The 12,064-nt window shown below is 44.0% G+C and overlaps 1 protein-coding gene across 1 annotated transcript; it reads right to left on the reverse strand.

Annotated features, from left to right (window-relative positions):
* Positions 1 to 1,808: 1,808 nt before the first annotated feature.
* eif4e2rs1 (eukaryotic translation initiation factor 4E family member 2 related sequence 1) lies at positions 1,809 to 11,708 on the reverse strand. The gene is made up of 7 exons (XM_076724695.1): positions 11,556 to 11,708; positions 9,953 to 10,043; positions 6,290 to 6,424; positions 5,714 to 5,818; positions 5,034 to 5,186; positions 4,330 to 4,466; positions 1,809 to 2,327 (listed from the first exon to the last, which is right to left on the reverse strand). Exons 1-7 carry the CDS (start codon positions 11,570 to 11,572, stop codon positions 2,288 to 2,290), a joined length of 678 nt encoding a protein of 225 aa, XP_076580810.1. The 5' UTR covers positions 11,573 to 11,708; the 3' UTR covers positions 1,809 to 2,287.
* Positions 11,709 to 12,064: the final 356 nt, after the last annotated feature.

A 12,064-nucleotide genomic window follows, 5' to 3' on the forward strand; every position in this document is an offset into this window, starting at 1 on the left:
TAGCAAGGTGGTGATAGAGGCTAAACGACTGTACTCTGAGAAGCTCCAACATCAATTCTCAGCTAACGACTCTGCGTCTGTCTGGAAAGGGCTCAGGCAGATCACTAACTACAAGCCTAAAGCCCCCCACTCCATCAATCGACGCCTAGCCAACGACCTGAACCAGTTCTACTGCCGCTTTGAAAGACAAAGGGACAGTCCAGCAACCATCCCCTACGACACCTCCGAACAGCTCCAGCTCCAGTCACCTCCACCAAGGCCCACCTTAAAGGCCCTCCCCTCCCCATCCCCACCCACCTCAGTGACGACTCTTTCCATCCATGAAAGGGACATCAACAGACTCTTCAGGAGATCAGCACTGCGCTGATCAGCTGTCTCCAGTGTTTCCAGTGTCTCCAGACATTTTTAACACGTCACTGGAGACATGCCACGTGCCTGCCTGCTTCAAGTCCTCAACCATCATCCCTATTTCCAAAAAGCCAAGGACCACAGGACTTAATGACTTCAGACCTATCACCCTGACCTCTGTGGTCATGAAGTCCTTTGAGCGCCTTGTGCTCTCACACCTCAGAGACATCACTGACCCTCTCCTAGACCCCCAACAGGTCTGTAGACGATGCAGTCAACTTGGCCCTCCACTTCATCCTCCAGCACCTGGACTCCGCAGGAACCTACGCTAGGATCCTGTTTGTGGATTTCAGCTCTGCCTTCAACACCATCATCCCAACTCTGCTTCAGGAGAAGCTCTCCCAGCTGAGCGTGCCTGACTCAACCTGCAGGTGGATTACAGACTTCCTGTCTGACAGGAAACAGTGCGTGAAGCTGGGGAAACACGTCTCCGACATAAAGTCCATCAGCACCGAATCCCCCCAGGGCTGTGTTCTTTCTCCTCTGCTCTTCTCCCTGTACACGAACAGCTGCACCTCCAGTCACCAGTCTGTCAAGCTCCTGAAGTTTGCGGACGACACCACCCTCATCGGACTCATCTCTGATGGCGACGAGTCCGCCTACAGGTGGGAGGTTGACCATCTGGTGACCTGGTGCAACCAGAACAACCTGGAGCTCAATGCTCTAAAGACAGTGGAGATGGTTGTGGACTACAGGAAGAACTCAGCCTCACCCGCCCCCATCACCCTCTGTGACTCCACTACTGACACTGTGGAGTCTTTCCGCTTCCTGGGAACTATCATCTCCCAGGACCTCAAGTGGGAGCCGAACATCAGCTCCCTCATCAGGAAAGCACAGCAGAGGATGTTCTTCCTACGGCAGCTGAAGAAATTCAGCCTGCCAAAGACAACGATGGTGCACTTCTACACAGCCATCATTGAGTCCATCCTCACCTCCTCCATCACCATCTGGTACGCTGCTGCCACCGCCAAGGACAAGGGCAGACTGCAGCGTGTCATTCGGTCTGCAGAGAAGGTGATTGGCTGCAATCTACCATCTCTTCAGGACCTGTACGCCTCCAGGACCCTGAGGCGTGCAGAAAAGATTGTGGCTGATCCCTCTCACCCCGGACACAAACTCTTTGAGCCACTCCCCTCTGGCAGGAGGCTGCGGTCCATCAGGACCAAAACCTCACGCCACAAGAACAGTTTTTTCCCGTCTGCTGTCAGCCTGATCAACAAGGCCCGGAACCCCCCCGACACTCTTCACACTCCACCTCTGCCTCATCTGTCACATTGACACACACAACTCTATGCGTTACATTAAAGCTCAGTTTGGACCTTTTTCTGGAACAAAAAAAAACAAAAAACAAAAAAAAAACAGACTGTGTTTCCAGAAAAAAACAAACAAAAAACAGACTTGTGTATATATTTATATTGTTGTATTTTGTACTTCCATTTTTGTAGATGTGTCTGCACCAACTTCACCACAACAAATTCCTCGTATGTGTAAAATCATACCTGGCAATAAAGCAATTTCTGATTCTGATTCTGATTGATAATGAAAAACCCACCTGAATGTCATTAGTTTACACATGATTTGTTTCTTTGTACGTTTTATTTGATGAAACAGAAACGACGAATTAACATTCAGTTTAATTTACACAAATAAAACAGAAAGATTAACAATGAAACAATAAAACAGTTGAGTCATTTTATTAGCCAACAGTGAACACACTCGTACACACGTACGTACATGCACACACACACACACACACACACACACACACACACACACACACACACACACACACACACACACACACACACACAGGCTAATGATGATGATGATGATCTGCATTCTGCTTGGACAGGAGGACAGTCAGCTGACACATTGGTCCTCAGAGGGAAATCTTTGTGTTCCTGAAGCTCGAGTTGTCCCTGAAACAGAAAACAGTCCGGATGAACCTCAGGATCTGGTTCTGTTTTAAACAACACCTTAAAACTGGTTAGTTTGAACCTTAAGCTGATGTTTGGTTGCACCACAGAGACGTGAAATTCATTTAAACTACTCTGATGTAAAGTCCAAACTAATCAGAACAGTCGCCTGTGGCCAATCAGTGAAGCACTGTTCTCACTGCACGTTTAGCACCTGTTATCTCTCACCTCTATCGTCTTTGAACACTTTGCTACAGAATGGCGAACAAGCTAATAGTTAAAATAGCTAACGTTGATCACCGAACTACCACAAAAACGTTCAGAAACTGGGACGAAGCATCATGATTAGATGATAACTCCATCTACAACCTTTATCTACAGCTTGAGAAAAAAAACTGTGACATCGAGTGATGAACCGTCAACTATAATATAGGAAAATACAGCAGTACACTCAGTACTATTACTGGACAGATCAAACTAACACATAACCATGTCTGCACTCACAAACGTAGAAATTAGGAGTTGATCATTAGAAAATTATCCAACTCCATTTATCTGCTGGCCAACAGTCAAATTCAGTCAATTTACCAGCTTTGCTAATGTATAACACAGCATAATACTATGTTAATGTTAGTTTGTGTACTGTTACAGCAGTAGTTTGTGTGCTGTTACAGCAGTAGTTTGTGTAATATCATGAAGAAAGCATTGTAGACACAAAATGTATAACCTGCTCCTCCTCATCCTCCAAGTGACCCCATCTCATTAAGGTAAGATAAGACCGGGGAAACGTAGTCGTTACAGCCAGAGAGTATTACAAAGAGCAAACACATTGGCAAAAAGAGGTAAAAAAAAATAAAAAAAAAAGTACACAGGGTGCAGAATAGAAAAATAAGTGTCTATATGTAGATTTGTACAGAATAAAAAATCCTACTATTGGTCATACTCTGATGAGAAAATTAACTACACGTGATGTGTTGCTCTTGAGAAGACCCAGGTCTATGTATACACACAATATATACAGTTTCTAAAAGTACTGTTGCCAGTAAAAGTGTGTTTATGATGTACATTAAAACAAACATTAAAACAATGTTTTATACGTGCTAAGGGCTCGATGTTAGATTTGAGTTCTGTCGACAATGCTTTAAATCTCAGTGGAAGGTAAAATAAGAATTGCTCTCACACTGGGCTACAGCAGGTGCAGTCCAGTGATGGATTCTATCATAAACAGGATGAGACTGTTAGAGCTGTTTCTTTAGTTCTAGCACTGTGAAGGGTTCTGATACAGGAGCTCTACGGTTTGTTGTAATACTTCCAGTAACTCAAAGAATCGTATGCCTCTTTAGTACGTCAATTCTGTCATTTATGAGTGAAAATTCAGTTCCTTCAGGTCCAGCTGTCTCTGTTCAGACTGAGTTACCTGAACAGGTGAGGATGAACCAGATGACTCTATTTGCTACAAACTTCAAACTTTATTTATTTATATGGCACTTTTCATACTTAAAAAGCAACACAAAGTGCCTCACAGAGGCTAAAAATGACAGAGAAGAAAACCCAGCCCTCCCGCCCCCATAACTACATACAGAAACACACACACAGACACACACGCACATGCACCCATACAGATAAGATAAGTAGTAAGCCACCTTTGGGGGCCATCCACACTGAGAGGGCCCCCGGCTCATGACCGACTAATGACACAGTGGGATACAGGTCAGACGGTGCTGCATTTTCTTCACTTGGCCACAGTATTTGTTGTATTAGTACCCGAGACTGTTGCCAGAGGCCGTCATTATGAGTGTTGTACTTCATTGTTGTGTGTTACAGTTGTACTACAGTAGTAGAAGTTCTCGTACCTGAGGCCATCATTATGAGTGTTGTACTTCATGGTTGTGTGTTACAGTTGTACTACAGTAGTAGAAGTTCTCGTACCTGAGGCCGTCATTATGAGTGTTGTACTTCATGGTTGTGTGTTACAGTTGTACTACAGTAGTAGAAGTTCTCGTACCTGAGGCTGTCATTATGTGTCTTGTACTCCATGATGGTGTTGGTTGGAAGGTTCAGGACTCTTCTTAAAGTGTCTCTGATTCTGGACGTCGTCGTTTGGTCGTTGGACGTTCTGTTCCAAATTGACAAGATGTCCTCCTGAGGGAGACAGGCAGAGATCCTGATCCAGATCTGAGGTCTATCAGGTCCGGGTCAGACCTTCTTCACAGTAACTCAAAAAGCCTGTTGGTCGCTCCTGACTGAAACATGTTGTAAGATGCATGCTACACTTTTCTGGAAGAGCTCCGTTCAAGTGACACACCTGAAGTTCAGGCCTGAAACAGAGCTGACAAGGAAAACTGTCTCATCTAACAGACGTATTTATGTTTACGACCGTAGAGTCTGTCCAGAATATCAAAGTCAACATGTCAGCAAATTAAATAATACTGCTGACATCAAAACACTGACTGAAGTTCAGACAGTCAGTCAGCGTCAGTCCTTCCTCCTGTCCTCCTCCTCCTCCTCCTCCTGCGCCCAGGTGATTCTCTGTGTGCAGGTAGAGGGTGGAGGACTGTGTCTGCAGCAGCTATGTAACATGATGAACATCGTTCAGCTTCATAGAGATCGCTTTCATCTTAGCGTCTGCGTCACAGTTCACTGTGGATTTACTGTAGTAGTACTATAGCTATACAACAGTAGTATTGCTGTACGACAGTGTTGTAATACCTGAAAGCGTATCGAGACCACGGCTCCACAGATCTCCTCCCCCACCATGAACTGCTCTCCCAACATGGCCAGTATGATGTTCTCCCAGAATCGACTGGCCAAACCTTTACGAAGACGAATGATCCACTTCCCCCCACTGCGGTTAGACTCGTCCTGGGGAAGACGGGCCATAAATTAATAAACACTGATTAATATATTAAGTTAATAATTGTAATAACAACAATATCAAACACAGCAGGTCCATCCATCATATTTAATATTTGTTAAACATTTTGTTAATTAAGTTTGATTAAATGGCCAATGAAAACAGTGTTTGACAGCCAATGAAAACACAGTGTTTGACAGCCAATGAAAACACTGTGTTTGACAGCCAATGAAAACAGTTTGGTCAGCCAATAGAAACACTGACACATTGATTGTTAATATCATTCAAACACGTTTCTCAGCCACATTAAACCATCAGCTTGATCAATAAGTATTGGTGATCCACATCACACCTGTAACATCTGTTAATGCTCCAAACAACCCACAATGCAACACTGTTACAGTGATAGACTGCAACAGCAGCTGTGATATGAGTTTGACACAGTTTCAAAACACATTTTCTTACATTCAGAACAGTAAAGTACTACAGTAGTACTACAGTAGTACACACTGTACAGTTCAGTTTATGTTGATACCTCCCACATGGGTTTGATTCCCTCCTTGAACAGGTGGAAGTCACTGTGTCCACTTAGATCACCTGGTCGGACCAGGTGACTGTAAAACCTCCAGAACTGCTCCACCTGAACGAACGAACACACACACACACACACACACACACACACACACACACACACACACACACACGCGCACACACACACAAAGTCATAAAAACTTAAGAACACTTCATACTGAAGAAGCTTTGATTGATCAACAGTCACCAATTACATTTCTCATTGATTAATGGATTAATAGACTGTTTAATTTGCTTTTAAGAAATCAAACTGATGTTCTGTGTCTGAGTTTAAACTTCAGGTATGATGTCACCTGTACCTGAACACACCTGAAATAACAGCTGTGTGTGAAGTCCTTCCTAAAAACGTGACCTGAGTCACAGCTGCCGCAACCAATGAGATGGCTTTCAACAACATCAACAGGAAGTCAACTGCAGCATCACATTTAAATAACCTTTTAAACATTTAACATCACCTGCTGAGCTGTGATCAGAGTGTTTGTCTGTGTGTGTGTGTGTGTGTGTGTGTGTGTGTGTGTACCGATGCCACAGTGCCGATCTGTCGGATGTTTTGTTCATAACTCTGAGAACTCGCAGGACGACTCGGAGTTCTTCTGCTGTACCAGAAGGTGTAGTTATACTGGAGGGGATGTTCACCTACACCTGGACACACCGTCTGCTCACCAAGAGACAGACAGACAGACGGACAGACAGATAGACAGATAGACAGGTTAATGTACTCAGACCGTGACTTTTTGTATGAAACTTGAACACTGGTTTGAACTGGGTTTGGGCTGTATACTGTTTCTGCCACTGGTATCTGGTTGTTATGGCATTCACTGATCTGCAGCACCGACCAAAGGACAGAAGTTGGAACAGGTGGTCTCCAGGATGAGGGGTCTGCAGTGATGCTTCCTGCCTGCTCCTCAGTCTGGAGGTGTGTCAGTCCTGAATGGTTGGCAGGTTGGCATCAATGATCTTCTCAGCAGTCCTTACAGTCCGCTGCAGTCTGTTCTGGTCCTGTGTGGTGGCAGACCCAAACCAGACGATGGTGGATGTGCATAGAACAGACTGGATTAATCCTATGTAGAACTGGATCAGCAGCTGTTGAAGCAGGTTGAACTTCCTGAGCTGACATAGGAAGTACATCCTCTGTTGCACCTTCTTGATGATTGAGGCTGTGTATGAAGTCCACCTTGGGTCCTGGGAGACAGTGGATCCCAGAAACCAGAAGGTTTCCCCAGTGGAAACAGTGTTGTTGAGGATGGCGATGGGGGCAGAGAGAGGGGCTTCTCCTGAAGTCCACCATCATCTCCAGGCTTTTCTGACTGCACCTCCCATCTGTACGCAACCTCGTCACCGTCTCGGATGAGGCTGACGAGCATTGTGTCATCTGCAGACTTCAGGAGTTTAACAGATGGGTCTCCTGAGGTGCAGTCGTTGGTGTAGAGAGAAAAGAGCAGGGGGGAGCGCATCATTGAGTCCATCCTCACCTCCTCCATCACCATCTGGCACGCTGCTGCCACCGCCAAGGACAAGGGCAGACTGCAGTGTGTCATTCGGTCTGCAGAGAAGGTGATTGGCTGTAATCTCCCATCTCTTCAGGACCTCTACGCCTCCAGGACCCTGAGGCGTGCAGAACAGATTGTGGCTGATCCCTCTCACCCCGGACACAAACTCTTTGAGCCACTCCCCTCTGGCAGGAGGCTGCGGTCCATCAGGACCAAAACCTCACGCCACAAGAACAGTTTTGTCCCATCTGCTGTCAGCCTTACCAACAAGGCCCGGAACCCCCCATGACACCCTTCACATTCCACCTCGGACTCATTCTGTCACATTGACTGATATAAATATAACTCTGCGTTACATTAACGCTCAACTTGGACTTCTTTCTGAAAAACAGTACTGTGTTTCCGGTAAATAGCAACAACAAAAACAGACTTGTGTATATATATTTAAATTGTTATATTTTATGCTCTTATTTCAGTAGATGTGTCATATTTTAGTAGATGTGTCATGCACCAATTTCACCAGAAAAAAATCCTCGTATGTGTAAAAGCGTACCTGGCAATAAAGCTTTTTCTGATTCTGATTCTGATTCTGATTCTGACATATCACGGAGGGGCTCCAGTGCCGATGTAGAAGATATCTGGGATGATGGTGTTGAATAAAGAGCTGAAGTCCTCAAACAGGATCCTTGCATATGTCCCTGGGTGGTAGAGGTGTTGCAGGATGTAGTTCAGTTCCATGTTGACTGCGTCCTCCACTGATCTATTTGCCCAGCAGACAAATTGTAGGGGGTCCAGCAGGGGGCCTGTAATGTCCTTCAGCTGAGTCAACACCAGTCTCTCAAAGGATTTCATGACCACAGCCAGTTCTCTAATTTAACACCCAGCAATTCGGTTTAAGAGATCTCCTCAACTGATATTCCATCTGTAGACAATCTGAGCTCAGTGGTGTTACAGAACATTCCTACTGCCAAATACAAGATATTGAGTTTTGGCCATACTCAGCACTGTTCATTTTCACCCATAACGGTGTAGTAATTGTATGTAGCTTGACCGGTAGATTCTCTCTCACCTCCGTTGAAGTTGGTGACAAACAGAACAGAGTTGAGTCATCAGCATACATACCTCCATCAGCTTTGTTCACAACATACGGTAAATCATTTAGAACTAGCTACAAACTGTAAAGCGCGGACACTTCACACACATTTTCAACCTGGCAGCACGGAAGATCAATACAATCACCACAGTTTTAAGGTGGACACCCAGGATTAGAGTCACCAATTCAGTATCTGACCAAATGTAAAATATGGTCACAATCTGTCCATCTGTTCCTGAGTAATGGATATCACAGTGACGATGACCTTTGACCACTTGGATATAAAATGTCATCACTTCTTCATTTTATCCTCTGAGACACGTCAAAGTGACTTATGATCATGCAATGAAATGCAATTTTCATCAGTTTACTCTTGAATCCAAATGGACATTTGTGCCAAATTTGAAGAAATTCCCTTATGGTGTTCCTGAGATATGGCCTGACCCTAATGCTAACCTGCTAACCTCATCAAGTGGAAAACTACATATTTCATTACTCATAATGCTGTTAACAACGTTTCATCCAATTGCATTTGAGATCCACTTTGTTGAAGAAAAAGCTGTTAAAACAGTCAGCAACATCGTTCGGTCTGGTGATGAATTGACCTGCACATTCCACATATTTTTGGGAGTAATCTGACTTCTTCCACTTCACTTCATTGATCATTTTCTATCATTTTTACTATAAATTACAGCAATGCAAATTTTCTGTTTAAAGTTCACTTTCATATAATCTTGGTGACCCTGGTTCTCGGCATACAGTAAAGGCTTCTATCTAAAAGGCAGCTGGATTTCTGAGCCGCAGTCTTGGCTTCGTCCCTTTGAAGCATCAAAGATCTCAACTCGTCATCTAACCATGATGCACTTCTGTCCTTTACAGGTCTTTTCTAAGCAGATCATGTGTCCACCAGCTTCACTAACGTACCCATGAAATTTCTCAAAGCAACATTTCCATTATTTCCTTGACATTCATCAGACCACTCTTTAACATCATTCATGCAAGTTGGCATGAAATCTTTTATAAGACCTGTGGGAAACACTAACTCCAAACTTGGGCATTTGAGTCTGTTGTGTTACAGTGAATCACATTATGGTCACTGATCAACTCAGTTGGAAGTATTAGCACCATAGATGTTCATAGAAACTCTCGTAGGGTCAGGTCACATCCTGAGTAACATACAGAAAACAAAGCAATGTTTCAGTCACCCAGAAAGACGATGTCCTTACTCTCTTCAGTCACTGTCTCCACAGATTCACATATCTCCAGTCCACATAGTTCACATCAGAACTGGTGGCTTTTAACAACAATTGACTCCAGCAGGCTTGCTGTACAAAGGGTGAATATGCAAGTTCAATGTCAGTACTCATAAAATCTTCCTGTAGTATAATTCCTGGAATGCTCCTGAACAGAGGGAAACTCCTCCATCATACTTATCTGTCTCTTCTATATAACTTCTAACTCACAAGTGCCGGCTCAGAGTCAGCCAAAGTACGTACAGACAGACAGAAAGACAGACGGACAGACAGGCAGGCAGGCAGGCAGGCAAGCAGGCAGACAGACAGACAGACAGACAGACAGACAGACACACAGACAGATTCACCTTGTGTCGGTTGTTGTTGTTGTTATTGTTGGTACTGTCACTGTTGTCATGGTGACACTCTGTCTCTTCCTGGTCCTCCTCATCTTTTTCACTGAAACACGTACAGGAAATGTCAGTGTTGTCATCGCAAGCTAGCTGCTAGCAAGCCAAAGTCATCAGCTGATCACAGTAGATTCACAATTACTGCCCAGATTGTAAAAATGTACTTTTTTTACGTTGTTCATAAAGTTATGTTGAAGACAAAAAGGAGCACATATTTTCAGTATGAAGATCATGTTGCTATCAGAAAACTGGATTACAAGCCCTCTTTACAAAAACACTTTGGTAAAGCACGGGTGAACATCCAGGGTTTGGACATCAAGATCCTGGGCGAGAACAAATATTTGGGTGTTCACCTCAACCGCAAACTGGACTGGACTAACAACACAGATGTCCTGTACAGGAGGGATCATAGTCATCTCCATCTGCTAAGAAGACTGAGGTCCTTTGGAGTATGTACGACGCAGGATGCTGTGGTGGCATCTGCAGTTTTCCATGCAGTGGTCTGCTGGGGCTGTGGAAGCTCTGAGAGGGACAGAAAAAGACTGAACTGGTCAGGAGAGCTGGCTCTGTCCTGGACTGCCCTCTGGACACCATCGAGGAGGTGGGTGAGAGGAGAATGTTATCGAGCATGGACATCCCATCCCACCCTCTGCATGAGACAGTGGGGGGCTTAAGGAGCTCCATCAGTAACAGACCGCTGCCTCCACTGTGTGTGAAGGAACGTGACCGCAGGTCCTTCATCCAACATGTCCGACTGTTTACCTCCAGCATCAGTTCATGTCTGAGTGACATCACAACATACCGGACTGCACTAATCCCTTATTTATGTCATCGTACGCTAATATCCATTAGATCTATGCACATATCGTGTTAAATATTACGTTTTTAAATTGTGTTTATGTATTTTCTACCGTGCAATAGTACAAAAACTCTTAATATATTTTTATTAATGTGCATCAATAGTTGGTTTTATTTTGGATCCTGTTGTATCGTCTGTTCTTTCTTTATGTCTCCTTTTCAGTCCTCCTGTCAGGGTGTTCCAGACAATTCCCAGGGTGGGATCAATAAAGTTTTATCTTAAAGGTCTTTGAAAGACAATCTGTGAGCCATTAAACATTAATGTCGGAATGTATAAATGTTTAACGGCTCTGATTCGACAGAACAGCTACACAAAGATGCTTTGGTGTAGACTATTAATGATCAATAACCTGACCAGGATCACACACAGATATCAATAACCAATCCTTGTTTTCATACAGACACGAAGGCCTCAGTGGATGCTTCGCCGTGTTTGTTCATCAGGTTTTGGAATCTTTAAAATCAACCTTCATCATCAACAACATTTAACTCTGCTGATCGAACAGATATTATTTTTAGTAAAATTAAACGTCTTTCTAAACGTATAAATGTATCATTAAACTGATAATTTAGTTTACTGATTAGACTTGTGTATGAATCTGAATACAGAAAAGTCAAATCTGATGCTAGCTGTTAGCTGTGGCTGCGTCCCGGTGTGCTCCGGGTTTTTACCGGATAATTACCGGTTGAACGTGAGTCTTACCGCTCCAGCTGGTTCATTCCTCCTCCGTCACACTCTCTCCTCTCTCTATTCACTTATATCTACTTTTTACTTCACTTTTTACTTTATTTCCCCTCTTCTATTACTCCTCGTGCATCTCTACTGCACTGAGTGTACAGCCGTCAGTGCGCATGTGCAGGAGCAATGGACGGGAGGACCGAAGGGACATATTACATAACAAACTCGCGTTATGAATGCTGGCGCTCAGAAATTTCCCTGGTGGAGAGTAACGAGGTAACTCTAATCAACTACAGTACATTAGGACAATATGACGTACTTGTACTTTGCTTAAGTATTTACTCTAAAGGCACTTTCTACTCCAGCTACTTATTTTTAGTATGACTTTACAAATATGAAAACACATGTTTAACATGGACTCCTCAACATGTGGACTGGCGGAGCTGGGGATCCAATCCCCAACCTTCAGACTGTCGACGCTGTTTGATGTTTCCATCCCCTGAAAAATTCACACCCTAGAGTCAGTGGGTTGA

This window comes from Chaetodon auriga, chromosome 24, assembly GCF_051107435.1.
Source record: "Chaetodon auriga isolate fChaAug3 chromosome 24, fChaAug3.hap1, whole genome shotgun sequence".
In the NCBI taxonomy this organism is placed as follows: domain Eukaryota; kingdom Metazoa; phylum Chordata; class Actinopteri; order Chaetodontiformes; family Chaetodontidae; genus Chaetodon; species Chaetodon auriga.

What these genes read in the sequence shown, in the direction of transcription:
- eif4e2rs1 (XM_076724695.1), bottom strand. An exon ending in AGATCGGCACTGTGGCATCG is followed by an intron (nt 5,819 to 6,289) that starts GTACACACACAC and finishes TCGTTCGTTCAG; the next exon opens with GTGGAGCAGTTCTGGAGGTT. An exon ending in GAATCAAACCCATGTGGGAG is followed by an intron (nt 5,187 to 5,713) that starts GTATCAACATAA and finishes CGTCTTCCCCAG; the next exon opens with GACGAGTCTAACCGCAGTGG.